At 45.0% G+C, this 17,188-nt stretch overlaps 2 protein-coding genes across 10 annotated transcripts; one reads left to right on the top strand and one right to left on the bottom strand.

The window, feature by feature from the left end:
* Positions 1-92: 92 nt before the first annotated feature.
* Positions 93-12,378, top strand: IKZF5 (IKAROS family zinc finger 5). 9 transcript variants are annotated; one of them, XM_015633113.2, is made up of 6 exons: positions 109-125; positions 2,541-2,600; positions 3,429-3,520; positions 3,805-3,967; positions 4,247-4,429; positions 7,152-12,378. In XM_015633113.2, exons 4-6 carry the CDS (start codon positions 3,835-3,837, stop codon positions 8,093-8,095), a joined length of 1,260 nt encoding a protein of 419 aa, XP_015488599.1. In that variant the 5' UTR covers positions 109-125; positions 2,541-2,600; positions 3,429-3,520; positions 3,805-3,834; the 3' UTR covers positions 8,096-12,378. The 9 variants fall into 9 exon arrangements, with proteins under 9 accessions (XP_033371706.1, XP_015488599.1, XP_015488604.1 ...); XM_015633114.3 differs by lacking the exon at positions 109-125 and adding an exon at positions 209-1,179 and having other exon boundaries at positions 2,541-2,596; XM_015633112.3 differs by lacking the exon at positions 109-125 and adding an exon at positions 209-1,179.
* On the bottom strand, positions 11,516-15,932 carry PSTK (phosphoseryl-tRNA kinase). Its single transcript, XM_015633119.3, has 6 exons — positions 15,639-15,932; positions 15,197-15,455; positions 14,306-14,504; positions 13,828-13,903; positions 13,595-13,688; positions 11,516-12,873 (listed from the first exon to the last, which is right to left on the bottom strand). The coding sequence occupies exons 1-6, from the start codon at positions 15,915-15,917 to the stop codon at positions 12,686-12,688; spliced, it is 1,095 nt and encodes a 364-aa protein (XP_015488605.1). The 5' UTR covers positions 15,918-15,932; the 3' UTR covers positions 11,516-12,685.
* Between the last annotated feature and the right edge of the window lie 1,256 nt (positions 15,933-17,188).

Below are 17,188 nucleotides of genomic sequence, written 5' to 3'. Positions count from 1 at the left end.
CCTCCAGCGCTCCCGCCGGCGCACGCGGGTCTCGCGAGACTGCGGTGGGCGGGGCCGGGCCGGGCTGGGCTGGGGGGGAGGCACAACAAACATGGCGGCGGCGGGAGCGGCGCGGGGCGGCGGCGGTGAGTGCTGCCTGTCCTCCTCTTCCCCCTTCCCTTTTCTCTTCTCCCCTTCCGTCTGTTTTCCTCTCCCTTTCGCTCCTTCCCTCTCCTTCTGGGGCTTCCATGTGCCGTGACGGAGCCGGGCGGCGGGGGCGCGGGGCAGCGCTTGGGGAGGGCCGCGCTGCCCCGCCGGCAGCGGGGCCGGGTCAGCGGCGCAGCACCGAGGCTGCTCCCTTGATGTGAAGCCGGGGGACACAGAAATCAGAGGAAACACAGAAATTGCAGAATCACAGAAGTCAAAGAATTAGTGAAGTCGCAGGATCGCTGTAATCATAGAATCACAGAGTGGGTGAGGTTGGAAGGAATCAATCCGGTCCCACCTCCCTGCTCAGGCAGGGCCGCCTCAGAACACATAGCACAGGTTCTGGGGTATCTCCAGTGAGAGAGAGACTCCTTCTCTGGGCAGTCTGTTCCAGCGCTGTCACCCGCAGTGTAAAGAAGTTCTTCCTCATGTTCAGGTGGAACTTGTGCAACAGTCCCTGCCCGTTGCTCTGGTGCCCTGCCCGTTGCTGGGCCCCGGAGCAGAGCCCGGACCCTGCTCTGCCCCTCCCGGCACCCAGGAACAGCCAGGGCTGAGGGCTCCTCTCAGCTGAGGCTCCTCTCGAGGGTGAACAGCTCCCTCAGCCTTTCCTGGGCACGGAGATGCACCAGTCCCTTCAGCATCTTTGCTGCCCTTCACTGGATGCTGTCCAGAAGCTCCGTGTCTCTTGTCCCGAGGAGCCCAGAACGGGCCCCGCGGGTTGCTCGGAGGTTTCCCGTGGCTGTGTCGCTTCCCACTCTGCCGTGGGCCGGGGGAGGAGGTGTGGGATCCACCGGGGTTGTTTGGGGCTCATGACAGGTCACGGGTGGCCACCGACGCTGTGCTTCACTCCCCCTTCCTACCGTCAAACCTCCTTCAGGAGCACCGGGAAGGGCTTGGATGGAGTTTGGAATCCTTCCTGCTTTAATTTATTTGCTACGGGAAAGATGGAACAGAGAACATCCCCCTTTTTTCCCCTGGATTCCTTAAAAGAAGGTGGGATGCATACAAATGCTCACAGTTATTTTGTTCTCTTACTGCATACATGTCCTCATGGATATTTTATTATAATTACTGCAGGATTAGTTCTGACTGTGTGTGTGTGTGAAACTGCTGGGTGTACTCTATGAACTACTTTCTTTAGCAGCATTATTTAGGCAGAATATTTCATCCTGGCACATTCTTTGACAGCAAACAGCTCACCTCAGTGCTGTGACCACTGTTCAGTCCAGCAGTTGTGCCTGGGTAGAAAACGAGTAACCAGTGCTCTGCTCCTGGTTGTGTGAAGCTGGAGAAGGTGTGGTTGTGTCAGCAGAGCTCGGGTAACACCCGGTGTGATCAGCCCATCCCTGGTGTGTGAAACACGAGCTGGGCTGCTCAGTTTCTGATAATTAGAATTGCATTTTCTGGTTTGCAGGAGTGACACAGCAAAGGATCAGATGTGCATTGTTCTCCCCTGAGAAGGAGTGCTGCTGGCTGTGTAGCTCTAAAAAATACCACATAAAATTACAGAAGTGTTTGAGCACACAAATGGGAGCTTTGGGTCATGTTTAAATTGTGGTGGCATCCCTACACTGGTGTAAAGAAAAGGATGAGTGTTTTCATGGTAAATCAATGAGGTATAGAAAGGAAATTTTATGCAGTTGATCCCTAACCTGTTTATGAAATTTTATGTAATTTTCTTTCAATATTAAATGCTTTTTAAAAGCAATCAGTGCAATCAAGTAAGGCTGAGAGAATTGGGATTGTTCAGCCTGGAGCAGGGAAGGCTTTGAGGTGACCTAATTGTGGCCTTTCAGTACATGAAAGGACACAAAAGAAGGAGAGGGAGAGAGACTATTTACAAGAGCCTGGAGTGACAGGACAAGAGGAAATGGTTTTAAACTCAGAGAGCAGGGTTAGATGGGATATTGGGAAGGAATTCCTCCTGTGAGGGTGAGGAGGCCCTGGCAGAGGGTGCCCAGAGCAGCTGTGGCTGCCCCTGGATCCCTGGAAATGTCCAAGCCCAGGCTGGATGGGGCTTGGAGCAGCCTGGGACAGGGGAAAGTGGCCCTGCCCAAGGCAGGGGGTGGCACTGGATGGGATTTAAGGTCCCTTCCAATCCAAACTATTCTGTGATTCTATGAAATAAGTTTTAGTACCTTACCCAAAGGCACACACAGATTCCTTGATAACACGAACCTTTGATGTTGTTTCAAATGGTTTAATTTCAAATTGTTATTCCTTATTATAATTCATGGAAAGTTAGTGTGGTCAGGACTCTGTGTTACATTGTCCTGTTTTTCTCTTCATATCTTCAATATTAGAGATATCTTTAATATTATAATTCATATCTTGATGTCTTTGTTTTATTGCAGGAGACACCAACAAATGGAACACAAATTAACTTAAGCCTACAGGAGGCTGGAAGAGGGTAGGTAGGTAGATACATAAAGATGTGTTCCAAACTAACTGCATGGTGATAATTAATGCTGGGAGTTGAGCACACTCAGGTAAGCATCAGTCATCCTCATCTGGATGCCAAAATTGAACAAACATCTGTAAGTAGCTTTGGATATGCAGGAGAAGTTATTTAAATGTGGTCTGTAACTCAGAAATTGAGTTTCTGTAGGTCACCTAAGTACCTATTAAAAATAAAGAATATTCTTACTGAAATGGTAGCATTGTAGATTATTTCTGATTATAATCTGCAGAAATAATGTAACAGAGTTGTCTCCTGTCAAATGTATCCCAAGCTCTGTCTTCCCAAATTTATAGAGATTTGTTATTTATACTCCCCAAAACAACCCTGACCACTGTTTTCTGAGGAATATTTTAATCATTTCAGTGCAAAATAATGGATGGGATTAAGACTTTTACTCAGGATAGGAAAGTAAAATTTTGGGAGAACTTCACACTGTGAAACAGTCTAAGGCTTCTTTCTAGCCTTGCTAATCACCAACATTCATTTGTTTCCCAACATTGCAGTTCCCATAATTGACTGAGCCAAATCTGGGGTTTTTTGGAGCCAGATGTTTATTGGGAAACGGTCAGTGAGTCAGAAGTGCCCTTCATGTGACATCCAGGAAGCAGAGGATGCAGTATTTGAAAAACTTTTACTGGAAGTGTGGTTGTTTTGATAGAATTTAGAGCAGCAGAGTGTTAGAGCCCTGTCTTTCAAACACAAATATTTTTCAGGTTCTTTCTTATAACTCATGAGGGTTGGGAAGAGTAATGGGCTCACATTTCCTTTTTATTCCTTCTAGGGAAAGTGGAGAAGCTGTGCTCTGCTTTTTATCTGATGTGTTTGGGTACATTTTGGAGCATGTTTGCTACTTAGCAGGGAACTAAAATTCAGGTATTATCCTTTTGTTTTTTTAAGGCAGGCTGATTTTTATTATTATGTATTTTTCTATTTTAAAATTTTATATATTGTTTTATTATTATGATATTTACCTGTTGCTGAAAGTGATTTCCTCATAAATTGTATTTGGTGATCTTTAATGAGTTAAAAAATCAAAAACCAACCTTTGACTCAGGCTGTGTGATAAAATTCTTCACTTAGAAAAATCCAAATAAAAAACAGAATTTGTTTTAATTAATGCAGCCAAATTAAATGACACTTGTTTTTTTCCCTTCTAGGCACAAGAGGTTTTAAATGAAAGATTCAATATGGGGGAGAAGAAGGCAGAACCGTTGGATTTTGTGAAAGATTTTCAGGAATATCTGACCCAGCAGACTCACCATGTCAATATGATTTCTGGATCAGTTACTGGTGACAAGGAAGTAGAGACTCTCCAGGGAGGTGAGCTGATTCCAATACCTTAAATTTGATTAATTTGAGAGTGACTTCAGTGTTCACAGTCCAGATAATGCTGCAGCTGTTTGGAAGCATTTCTGCTAGTCTTTTTCAGGTCACAAAGGATGTGTATGTACCTTTGTTTTAATCAGGGTATGTTTTTATAATCCTCTATATTTAAAGACCAAGGGCAGAGAGAAGCAAAAGCTGTTTGGCAATTGCTCACAGTGTGACAGATGGTGTCCCACAGATTGTTCATTAAAATCTGTGTTGCATTGTTCACAGCTGGGACAGAAGGTGATCAGAATGGTCTGGATCATCCTTCTGTCGAAGTTTCACTGGATGAAAACTCAGGAATGTTGGTGGATGGGTTTGAAAGGACTTTTGATGGAAAGTTAAAGTGTCGATACTGCAACTACGCCAGCAAAGGAACAGCACGGCTCATAGAGCACATCAGGATTCACACAGGTATGGGATGTTCTGCTCTGCCTGCCTGGGAGGCCTTGGGCTGTTTACTCAGTGTTGGGATTTGCATGTCAGAAGTTGGCAATCTCAAGCAGTGTGAGAGTTCTTAACAATAACTGGATATTGGTGGGATTTTATAGCCTGTTTTTGTAAAGGTATGCCATGTACCTATTTAAATTTAATGGAAATTCCTACTGACATTTATTATTATAGACAAGTGTATGGGAGTAAAGGTTAGCATGAAGCTTCAATGTAAATTCAAGGGCTCTAAAAATATCTTTTTGTTTTTCTATGCTGATGAGAAAAGTGACAAATGTACATGTTTTTACATAGAGATTTATAGGGCCTTTTCTTCCTCTGTCATTTAGCTATGAAAATATTCTTGTTCTGCACAACATTCTAGAAGTGGAAGTAGAAAGCATAGTAATAAGAATAAAGTTACTGGTAGAATACTCAAATGTGAGGACATACCGTCAAGTAAGTGACTGTTAGCAGTAGTAAACAGAAAAATTATCAGCTGTGGCTTGTTAAGGAACATTTCCCACTGTTGGATGTATAAACCTGAAAAGCAAAACTCTCATAAAGGTTAGAATATCCTAAACTGTTCTGAAAGTTCCAACTTCATGGCAAGTAAGAGAAAACAAAAAAAAAAATAGGTGCTTGTGAAGTCTGTCAAGTGTATCACACCAGTACAGAAGACTTCAGGGTGTTAAGCACAGCAGAAAAAAATTGTGTCCTGCAAAGAATGAAAGTTTTTACAGGATTTTCAGTCTGGACTGTCCCAAAACTTCCAAGTGTCTCTTCCAGTGGTTTTGTGTAGGTGGCGTTTTGGGACTCACATGTTGTAACTGGGATGTAGTTGTAGCTCTCCTCAGGTACAGTGAGTCAGATTCTCACCTTGCTGGGAGCCATTCCTTCTACACAGCAGCTCCCTGGCTGGATTTTGGGGAAGGTGGCGCTCATTGCACTGGCCCTGCAGTGTTGGTTTGTTTCAACAGGGCATAATGGGGTAGGAAATGGCAACCAACCAGAAATCAGAGAGTTCTGAGGTTCAGATTCTAAAGACCTGGTAAATTTTTCTCTTGTGTCTTCCATAACAAGAAAAGAGTTATTTTGGTTTAGTTTTCCTGGTTTGGTTTGTTTTTTCATTCAAGAAAAGAAGATCCAAGGCCTGAGTGTTGTTTTGCTTGGAAGGCTGGCAGAGGGCCAGGAGATGGACTGCTTGTGCTGTGAAGGCTGGGATGAGTCAGCATCAAAATAGGGCAGTGGCAGGTGACTCATAGCCTCAGAGCAGTGTAAATGAACAGGTACAGCATCCTGGACATCTGCCAAAGGAATTGTGACCCAGGCATGAGTATCCAACCATCATTATCATCATCATCATCATTATTATTATTATTATTATTATTTGTAGTCTACTGCAGGATTGATTTCATGCTGAGTCTGATAGTAGGTAGCACAGCTCACCAGCTGTGTTGTGCTACATGTGATGCAAAACTTTTATCTCTGTGTAATGAGTTTAGAATGAGATCAGATTGACAAGTTCTGTGTGAATGCAGGGAGTTTGTCAATCTTCTCATACCATTTTACCAAGTCTCCAGATCTTTACCCATCCTTGTGTGTATGTCTATGAGTACAGGGAGATGCTCATGGTGAAATCATGGTTTTACTTGGTTTAAAGAAGGTACTTAGAGGTAGCACAAAAATTGATTTCTTTCCTCTTGGAGAGCCAGTGACATAGGAGGAATAAAAGAAAGCTACTTGGTATCCCAGACTGTGATTCCAACTGTGGAATGCTCATCAGTCACATGACAGGGATTAGCAATTGAGCTGACACTCTAGATAGGAAGGCTAAGATGATCTTCCATTTCAGCACCTGAGCACACATCAGATCCTTTAGGCACTTCTGACATTGCAGACCTGGGTCTGTAACTCCTGGAAGATCAGTCTTTCAACAGAAAATCAGAAGTCCTGAAGTGCTGTGTTGCAAATGTGTTGGCCTGTTTTTATGTTACAAAGTTTTCTGAGTATTTTTAAAGAAGTTAATGTGGGAATCTATAAATTTCATTTAATAGAAGAGCAAAGTTCTACATGTGCAAAGGAGATGATGGTCTCACTGATCATCAGCCCATTCCCCATCTGGAAGTGCACACATCTCTCCAGGGAATGCCTGGCTTTTGTTTTCCTTTAGAACTCTTCAGCCACAGGATCCTTTTTCAAAGCTCAGTTCTTGAGTGGCTGCCTGTAGTAATTTCAGGTAGCAGTTATTCAGGTGGTAGTTCCAGGATATTTGGGAATAGGGATGTTTGGAAGGTCCAGAAGGATCCCCTCCCTCAGTGCTGAAACAGAGTTACCATGAGGAACAGTTACATTTTGGTGGTACTGACATCCCCGTGTTCCCCTGTGCACTGCTTGGGTGAGGGAGAGGTTGGATCTGGTTCAGGGCACCGCACAAACATCACTGCATTCAGTTCTTGGCATTGTTGCTGCAATTCCCAGGCAGGTTGTGCGTTGTGCTGATTCCACTCAGGATTTTTCTGTGTGCTGATGGTCCCTTGGGTGAGGCAGAGCTGTCCCAGTGTTCTCCACTCTCCCAGGATACGCAGCTGAGCTCGAGGCTGGCTGAAGTTTGACGAGCAGCTCACAAAGAGCCCCTCTGTGCTCCACACAAAGCCTTTTCCAGGCACCCCGAGGTGCTGTGGGCTAATCTGTTCTGATTTTCCAGGGGAGAAGCCGCACAGGTGCCACCTGTGTCCCTTTGCCTCGGCCTACGAGCGTCACCTGGAGGCTCACATGCGGTCCCACACCGGGGAGAAGCCCTACAAGTGTGAGCTGTGCTCCTTCCGCTGCAGCGACCGCAGTAACCTGTCCCACCACCGCCGCCGCAAGCACAAGATGGTGCCCATCAAGGGGACGAGGTCTTCCCTGAGCAGCAAGAAGATGTGGGGGGTTCTGCAGAAGAAGACCAGCAATTTGGGGTACAGCAGAAGAGCATTAATTAATCTGAGTCCGCCTTCCATGGTGGTACAGAAACCAGACTACCTTAATGATTTCACCCATGAAATCCCCAATATCCAGACTGAGGCGTATGAGAGCATGACAAAAACGACTCAGAGCGGTGGCTTGCCAAGGGATCCACAGGACCTCATGGTGGATAATCCTTTAAACCAGCTCTCCACGTTAGCAGGACAGTTGTCCAGCTTGCCACCCGAAAACCAAACTCCAGGCTCTCCCGACGTCGTTTCCTGTCAAGACGAAAAGCCTTTCATGATACAGCAGCCTGCTGCACCTGCAGTAGTTTCAGCTGTATCAGCAAATATTCCTCAGAATTCCTCTCCGACCAGCCCTGATTCCCGGCCCACACACAATCAAAGGAACTACAGTCCCGTGGCGGGGCCCAGCAGTGACCGCAGTGCCCACACCAGCACGCCCAGTATCAGCAACAGCCAGCCGAGTACCCCGGCTCCAGCCCTGCCGGTGCAGGACCCTCAGCTGCTGCACCACTGCCCACACTGTGACATGTACTTTGCGGACAATATCCTTTACACCATCCACATGGGATGCCACGGATTTGAAAATCCTTTCCAGTGTAACATTTGTGGGTGTAAGTGTAAAAACAAGTACGACTTCGCTTGCCACTTTGCAAGAGGCCAACATAATCAACATTGACTGAGAACACGCTTTCATTTAGTTTTTTAACATATTACAGTCTATTTTTCATACTTGCTGATGGAAAGCTTGCACATTCCCATAAGGAATCTTCACATTAATCAGTTCGACAGAGGAGGCAAATTGATTTCTGTGTTCTTGTAAAACTTGCCAGGGAAGTTTTGTATCTGATTCAGTTGCTGTTTTATATGTAGCCTTTAAAAAAAAGCCCAGAGTGCTATAAGAGTTGGAATGCATTTACATGCTGTGGTTGCTAAATTTAAGTTGCTTGCACTTAATCCCAATAAACATTCTGCAAGTGGAGAAGCAGAGTGTGTGTCCTGATCCATAGGATGTCATTCCCAGATCATTTAGTTGGCAAGACAAGATACATTATCCATAAAATACGAAAGGTCAATGCAATGACACATTGTGTAGAGATAGGACAAGGAGGAATGGCTTCATGGTGACAGAGGGCAAGGTTAGATAGGACATTGGGCAGAAATTGTTCCCTGTGAGGGTGGGCAGGCCCTGGCACAGGTGCCCAGAGCAGCTGGGGCTGCCCCTGGATCCCTGGCAGTGCCCAAGGCCAGGCTGGACATTGGGGCTTGGAAGCACCCTGGGACAGTGGAAGGTGTCCCTCCTTTAAGATCCTTTCCAACCCCAACCATTCTGTGACTTTGGAGAAATCCTTAAAAACCTGGCTACTCAAACAAACAGAAGCAATTTTCACACACAAATTCATTTTGATGTAAAAGTTGCTTTAATCTGATGAAGGTTAATAATAGGTTTTTGTTTAGTATAGTCTAAACTCTTGATGCTAGGACTTAAAATTTAACTATTAGCACAAAACTAGAAGATAACAGGTTATTGTGAATAAAATTAAGGTAGGGGAAAAAAAAGCTAAAAGCCTGTCATTCATGAATTATAGAAACAAAAAAATAAGATACCTTATTTTACCTACACTCTACAAAATTTTACATTGTTTTTCAGAGGAGGCAATTTTTAAAGACATAATGTAGAGCCTGTAGAATTAATATATATTCTGTGAGATTTCTAACTGCCTTAAACCGAGCTGTACAGATATTTAAAATTTGCACAATTCGACTTCTGTCCTGCTGATAGAAGTTCTGATAGAAACAAACAAGAAGTTTACAAATTAAAACTCCTTTGTTCAGTTTTATGTTGGGCCAGGCTTCAGCTGCGAGGTTGCCTGTATTTTTGAGAGTTGTATAATCCAGTTTATTGGTACCTCTGGCTTTTTCTGGGCTCCAGGCAGGATGCAAAGGAAAACTGGCTGACTACACTGAAGTTGTGTTTAGGAATTGTAGATGCAAATGGTAACTGAAGTTGTTTATTTTGTTTCATAATGTACACTCATCTTTAGAAGCCCTCAGGCTAAAGGACAGGCACTTTAACATAAACCTGAATAAAACATGTAATTAAAATTAATAATAACTTTATGTGCTAGATAAGAATTTGAGACATTAAAAGTAAAGGAAGAACTGTTACTTTTCCCATATTTAGACATGCACTTTTACCTTGGTTTGTCCTACTTAAGACAAATTAAAGCTTCCCTTATATATTCTCCTTTTCCTATTAACATACCATGTTTGCTTAAAAGCAAGGATATTTGATTAATGTTCCACAAGTCAGAGGTTGGACTCTGAATAGCAAATGTTTGGTTTATTCAAATTTATATTGTTATGGGAGCTAAAACTTCCTGAAACCAATGGAAAAACAGTGATCAGGATGAGCTCAATGGAGGAAAACCACCTGTGTAAGAATTTTAGCTGTAGAAGTAATTTTGACTTTAATTAAATAGAAATTTGGATACCAGACATGTTTCTGTCTACCTGATTCACCTACTGTTGAATTTCTGGGCTTGAGAGACAGGATTCTTGGCTGTGCAGACTTATAGTAATGAGGTTGAAAATCTGCCACTGAAGTGGTTCCAGTGTAGTGAAGATGAACAATAACACTGCCACTCTTAAAATTTGTTTAGTTTTCAGGCCTGGTTCAGAATTGATTTTGCTGGATTTGTAAGACAGAATGTTTCCATTTTACATCGTGACATTCTATAATTCCAAAATATTTCATTGTTGCTTTATACATTTTAGATTTATAAGTAAAACTGCAAGTCTGTGTGTGTAAATATCCTTTATTTTAAGGAGTAGAAGCTGATTGAACTGGAATCCAGTTAGAAGTTACTGCTCCTGGACAGGTTTTGGAATCAAAATTTTTTCCAGTCAAAGAGGGCAGAAGTGGTGGCAGTCTTTGGATCACACATTGAACAATTCTACAATTTAAATTTGGCTCAAATATAATGTTGGAATAAGAGACATTCCTCTTGAGGACTTTATGATTATAAATTTATGGAAGTGGTTTTCCTCGCCTTTTTGATAGATGATGCCATCTCCTATTCCCAAGCTCTGGCATTTCCAAGGACACAGCTGTGGATTGGTGTGTTCCAGGGAGCACCTTACAGTACTGAGTGATCACAGCAGCCAAGTTCTGCTTGGTTTGTGGTTTTTTTCCTTCTTGGTATCACAGGGAGAGTAATTTCCACGTGCACAGATGTGGTTTCTGACCCACTGGGGCTTCTTGGGAGGTTAACATTGTTACAGGCTTTTCTTTGTCTCATGATTTGGTGATTTAGAGAAATGACTCCTGAACCACCATGGCCTTGAGCGAAACTAAGGATAGGTCTCTAATGGAGGAGTTGGGAGCAGGAGGAAGCCTGTGAGATCTCATGGAAAAGGGACCCTTGTTCAGGAGGGGATCCTGTTGTGGGGAAATGTATGTTCTTAATAACAGAACTCAGTATGAAAAAATCTAACCCCAAGCCTTGCAAATTGTTGTTTGGAAGGATTTTCCTGCTGCTGCCTGGATACCATTGGTTCTGCTCATGAGAAACTAAGGGAAAGATTAATTGGGATATCTGTGACTGGTTGAGGAATGAAAAACCTCTTTTCCCTGTTTCCTTGGGCAAAGTCCTCAGTGCAGAGGTTGTTCTTGGGCAGCAGCAGCAGCTTTGGTGCTCATCCCTTGGCTCTACAGCAGATCCCTGGGGTGGATCCCTGTGTCCTTCCCGGGACCAGGATTGTTCCCTGATCACACCCTGTGCTCAGTAGTGCCAAACAATGCCCTGACACCATTGTCCCCTTCTACCAACTGAGGAGCTTTGGAAGGTGTATTTTCCTATTTTTCATAATTTATATATACTATTGACTGTAACTGAAAGACCAGAGTTGGTACTGGCAAATTCTTTCCAAGTATGATCCCTTGCACAAGCAGGCCTTACCCAGAGTCAGTGAGAGAGGCTTGTCCAGGATTCTGGGATGGAGCCCTTAGTTAAAAGAACTTTTCATATTGAGTCCTCCATGTGCTACACTGCAATTACTTGGTTTGTTTTTCTTTGTTTTTCTTTGTTTGGTTTGGTTTTTTTTAACCCAAATCCTTATATTCTAAGGTAATAGGTGATTAGCATTTTAACTGTTATTAAGGGAAGTTTGGGAAGGAGATGGAATTTTTCCATAGCTCAGTTCTGTTAAGTTCTGTAGTTGCAAAACATGAACTTTGTGGGGGTTTTGTTTTTGTCATAGCTTATTTTATAATTTTGTGGACATTTCTAACATGCACTATTTATAGGACTCAATACACATTTACTGTTTTGAGAGTGAATATTCCAATGGATATTTGAATATTTGAACATCTTCATTATCTCAGTTAATACTTAAACTGTGAGGGAGGCAATAGAAAAAATAGTTGTTTTTTCACAGACACATTTTTAGATGAAGAGGATTTAGACATAAAATGTTGATTGGCATTTTAATATAAAACTCAGTGCTGGGAGACACTTTCCAGCAGTGTTTTCCAACTAAATAATCTGTTACTGTTTGTTTTGTTCCAGAATGTTTTGGGGGTTTATTTTTGTTTCTTTTTGACAAAGGGAATGTAATTTAGAAGTCTTCACTGGCAAGTTTTCTACTAATTTTAAGCATCTTTGAAAATCTAGAGCAAATGGATGTTCTGCTGCAGGAAATCTCTCTCCTGCTAAAACATTTTTCATTGAGCAATCTTTGTGTATGTTCTTCTAAGTACCTACTTTGTTAATAATATCTATTTCACTGTAAAGAGCAGACTTTATGCAAAAATGAAACTTGTTAAGAGTTGTAAAATAAATTTTAATGTTAGTGAACGTTTTTGAGATGACAAGGTTAATTCTGAAATAACTCCATCTCGTGTAGTTCATGTTGTGAAGCTTTGCTTTTGTAAGATATGAATAAAATAACACTTTCTAATTAGGTCTCATGTCAATTCTTAATTGCATATCCTTGCATAGGTGGAGCTGGTGATTTCCCAAGTGCTTGTCCTGGGTTAACTCTCTGACTCTGTGAAATTTAAATCTCAGGATGGTTCGTTCTTGGCTTTATCTCCACAGCCCAAAACAGCTTGGTTAGACTTGATTAAACTGTTTCTCTTCCATATCCTGGGGAGAGGCACAGGAGCTCGAGGAGGGAGATGTACCTCAGATCTCTCAGCAGCAGTGCTCAGAGTACTGCATTTGAAATACTTTGGACTCCTAAACACCCAACATTCTCTATGTCATTATTTAAAAATATATTTATGTACTAGACTGGTTGCCTCATGTTGGAATGAAGAAATAACACTTGTAGCAGGGTCAGAATATTGGGTTTTCAAAGTCTTTCCTTGCCTCAAGTCTTCCAAAAATTCTGCTTTCAGTTTGTTGAGTTCCTCTGCCAAGCTCTTCATCTCACTTGGGAGAACGTTTTTACCTAAAAGAAAATTGAAGCTGAACTTTTAAACTTCACGCTTACAGAAAAAATCACAGAACCACAGAATATCCTGAGTTGGAAGGGACCCACAAGGATCCAATCCAGCTCCTGGCCCTGCCCAGACACCCCAGCAATCCCACTTGGGTCCCCCTGGGAGTGTTATCCAAACTCCTGGAGCTCTGGCAGCCTCAGGGCCGTGCCCATTCCCTGGGGAGCCTGGGCAGTGCCAGCACCCTCTGGGGGAGAACCTTTCCTGAAATCCAACTTAAACTCCCTGACACAGCTCCAGCTGTCCCCTCCTGTCCCTGGTCACAGAGAGAAGCCTGAACACAGGCACAAGCTGAGCTCTACAGTTAAGCACACTGGGTTCCTCCTCTGAGGAACTCATAATCATAATATAACTCATAATATAACTCATAATATAAATCATAGGAGCAGTGTAGACTGCAAAACCCCTGTCCTTATTGACGTGTCCAAAACAGTATTAAAATCCCCTAAAATGCTGCTCTGTACTAAATGGGTTTATTAAAGCTGTACTTAATACAGTTTATAAATATTATACTGTTTTTTAAATCTACAAACTTCTACAAATAACACTGATCAGAGTTGTGAAGGTGTTGCTGGGAGAGGATTCCTGAACAGTTTACCCCAAGGGAATTCCAGGGACTGTTTCCCACTGCCAGTTAGCACCTAGGAGAGGTAAGAGAGGTAGGAGAGGTACCTTTGGCATCCTGCATTGCCTGAGAGATGATTCTCCTGCACGCCTGGTCAGCCTGATGGACAGCACTGGCTGCACAGATGGCTCGAGCTGCCTCCTGGCCAGGGCCACCAGGAAGGAAGAAAACAAGCAAACACTTTGAATTTATTTGACTTTTGAAGTGCTATTTGAAAACAACCCATTAGCAGCACCTCAGTCAGCACCCAAAGCTGTGCCCTGAAGCCCAGCAGTGCTACCTTTTGCTCTGTGTCCTCCTCGTTTGGCCTCTCTGGATTTTCCAAAGCAGTGGTCAGCAAGTTCATGATCTGCTCACTAAGAAAACAAACAAAGAGTAAACCATGGCAATCAAACAGATATACTTTTCTTCTTTTCTAATGATGCCACAGAAAACAAAACAAAACAAGTTTTCAGTTAAATTTTTTAGGCAATCAGTGAAATAATCTGCAATGAAAACCAGTTACAACTCAAATTATTTCCAGCTTTAGCATTTCAGACAATTTAGACGGATTTTCAGTGACAGGGTAGGAATGCTGTGAGTTTTGAGGTTAACTTTGCAGAGGATGGTGGCTGTGAGCCCCCTGGATTCTGTGTAACTGCCTGGCTTCCAAAAATCACCTCTGGACTATTTTTTACAGATAGTGTAGACACAATAAGAAGCTTCTACCACTGAAAATAGCACTTAGGGAAAACTCTAGGATCAATCCAGTAACGTACTTGTCCTCTGAGATGCAATCAGAACTACTCAGAATGAGGCTGTGCTGCTCCCAAGCGTTTTTCCTGAGATCTGGCATTTCTATTTTCGTTGCCATTAATTGTATTGTCTGCTCAGGCACAGGATCACTTCTGAGGCGATTCCTCTGCAGGCAGCATTCCAGTGGACACTCTAAAAATAACTGGCAGAAGCCCAGGGAATCTAAAAAGAACAGAACCAGACAATTTTATCTTTAAACAGTTCAAGTAACAATTCCTGAGAGCAACATGCAGGAGACAGACTCTACATGAATGAGGAGCTTCTGCACTGTTTCTGAGCCTGACATGAAAACAAACCTAGACAGGGAACATAATTTTACCTTCAAGGCTGCACAAGTAATGTCTGAGATCAGCACAGAATCATGGAATGGTTTGGGTTGGAAGGGACCTTAAAGCCCATCTCATTCCACCCTCTGCCATGGGCAGGGACACCTTCCCCTGTCCCAGGCTGCTCCAAGCCCTGTCCAACCTGGCCTTGGACACTTCCAGTGATCCAGGGGCTGCCCACCCTTACAGCCAGGAATTCCTTCCCAATATCCCATCCAGCCCTGCCCTCTGACACTGGGAAAACATTTCCCTTGCCCTGTCATTCCATGCCCTTGTCCAAAGTCCTTCTCCAGCTCTCTGAGAGCCTCCTTATGAACTGGAAGGTGCTTCATGGCTGCTCCAGGAAGGGGTCTACATGACCCACCAATTTACAACAGGACAGTAACAAAGTTACATTGATTGCTACTCTATTACAGGTATGCAGCAATCAGAATAACCAACGTTCCAAGAGAGCACTTGAAAGAGGGCAGCTGAAGTGCACTGAATTTCCTACAAACACCCTCATGCCGAAGATGAAGGAATAATTACATTTGCGGGCCAGCTGGTACACCTCGTAGCGCATGCTCTGGTAATAGAAATTGTCATCCAGCAGGAGGAGAAGCGGCCGGGAGGCGGCTCCGGCGTCACCCTCCGCGGCGGGCAGCAGCCGCTCCCGGCGGCAGCAGCCCAGGAAGCGCTCCCAGCCCGGCTGCGCGGGGCCGGGCAGCGGCGCCCCGGTGAGCAGCGCCCGCAGGAACCCCTCCAGGCACTGCAGCAGCTCGCGGCGGCTCTGCTTCCAGCCGGGCAGCTGTGGAGAGAGAAAGGCGAACGATCACGGCCCCGCATCGCCGCTGCTGAGCGCTCCCGCCCTCCCCGGGCCCCGCCGTGAGGGGACCCGGCCCGGCCGCGTCCCGTTGCCCCGCAACTGCGGTCGCACGCAGTGACGTAAAAGAGGCGCGCCCGACCGGCCAATGAGCGCAGCCGCACTGACCAATGGGGACGGCTCTGGCGGGCCCGCCCCCGGCGCGCGCGGCCGGAAGGCCTCCGGCGGGATGAGCTCGTCGTATTCGAGCAGAGCGCAGGCCCAGCCCCGGCGCTGCGGCAGCCGGCGGCTCAGGGCGCGGGCCAGGGTGGACTTGCCGGCGGCGGGCAGCCCGCACAGCAGGCACAGCCCCACCCTGGCGCCGCCGCCGCTGATGCCCCGCTGCTGCTGCTGCTGCTCCGCCGCCAGCGCTGCTGCTCCCGCCGCTTCCGCCGGCGCTGTGCGCATGCGCTGGGCTCACGCCGCGGGGCGCCCCCTGGCGGGCTCGGCGCAGCGACAGAGGCAGGAGCGGACCCTGGTACCCGCGTCTGCTTTGAGGCATTTTTTACTCGGTTCTGGTTTGAGGCATTTTTTACCCAATTCTGGTGTCTCAGTCAGCTCGAGAATTCTCTTTAGTGACCCCCGGCGCGTCAGAGGCTGAGCCATCCCCGCGTGCCCAGCGGCGCCTTTTGTGGTGATCACAAAACAAAGATGCAACCAAATGTGCTGCCCCTGAGGATTTATTTGAAATTGCAATGTAATAAATAAAATCAATGCCATATTATACTCGAGGACTAAATTATAACGATATTTAAAAACAACAGTTTGAGATCCTGAGGGATTAAGGAAGAAGATTCTTCTTCGGAAGACTTTTTGCCAGCAATCTCTTTTGGGTTCTTTTGTCCAGCTCCTCAGTGATGTGGCCATCTGACAGGTTGTAAATATTTTCTCGGTGAGGCGATCCTGCAATTGATTGACTGTTTTCCCAGTTTGTACTCCCAGATCTGCCTGAATGCAGCCTGTGTGTCCCCATGGACGGGTGTATCCATATCCACAGCTCTGTTCCTGGCAGAGTTGGTCTCTGCACTGCAGCTGCTTCTCCGTCCTGCTGGAGACTTTCCCCTGGATATCCTGGATCCATCTCCTACATCAAGACATTTGATGGAGCCCCATTTGGACAAACTATGTCACTCCATACATCCTCTTTTAAAGCAGTGCTGGTTTCTAACTGCCCCATTTAGAATGACAAAAGTTTATCTGTTGCTTTTGTAGTAGAATCAATTTCTAGGAAAAATGCCACGCTGCAAAACCCAGTAAACACTGAACCACTGTGGAGCTGCAGAGGTATTTCCCAAAAGCCCATATTTTCTGTAACAACAGGGTTCTTTCAGACTCAGGGACATGACCTACAGAGTTGCTGGTGTCCCCAGGTGAGGTTACTTTTATAAACTACCTGAAATGGAAGCTGACACGGCCGGTGGGGTGTGAGAGGTGGGCTCTGGGGCCCAGCTTTGGTAGGGCTGATGGCAGGCAGGTGTCAGAGCAGGGCTCAGGGACTGTCCCCAGACCTGGCTTTGCAGGCCCTCAGAGCTCCTGGCAGCATCCTGAGGAGAGGACAGCCCAGGAGGAAAAGTGCAGATCTCCCATCTTTGAATTGTCTGTGGATAACTGAATTCACTTCTCTGTGGCCTGAGCATGAGGCAGCAGCATGGACAAGTCCTGTTCTCTGACACTCTCAG

Source organism: Parus major, chromosome 6 (genome assembly GCF_001522545.3).
Source record: "Parus major isolate Abel chromosome 6, Parus_major1.1, whole genome shotgun sequence".
NCBI lineage: Eukaryota > Metazoa > Chordata > Aves > Passeriformes > Paridae > Parus > Parus major.
This window is presented reverse-complemented; position numbering and strand designations above follow the sequence as displayed.

Excerpts from the sequence above, each read along its gene's own strand:
- IKZF5 (XM_033515815.1), top strand. The coding sequence starts at position 2,652 with ATGCTGGGAGTTGAGCACACTCAG. Across the intron at positions 3,968-4,246 it reads AGTAGAGACTCTCCAGGGAG|CTGGGACAGAAGGTGATCAG; the intron begins GTGAGCTGATTC and ends CATTGTTCACAG. Across the intron at positions 4,430-7,151 it reads GCACATCAGGATTCACACAG|GGGAGAAGCCGCACAGGTGC; the intron begins GTATGGGATGTT and ends CTGATTTTCCAG.
- PSTK (XM_015633119.3), bottom strand. The coding sequence starts at position 15,917 with ATGCGCACAGCGCCGGCGGAAGCGGCGGGAGCAGCAGCGCTGGCGGCG. Across the intron at positions 15,456-15,638 it reads CGCCAGAGCCGTCCCCATTG|CTGCCCGGCTGGAAGCAGAG; the intron begins GTCAGTGCGGCT and ends CTCTCTCCACAG. Across the intron at positions 14,505-15,196 it reads GTACCAGCTGGCCCGCAAAT|ATTCCCTGGGCTTCTGCCAG; the intron begins GTAATTATTCCT and ends TGTTCTTTTTAG.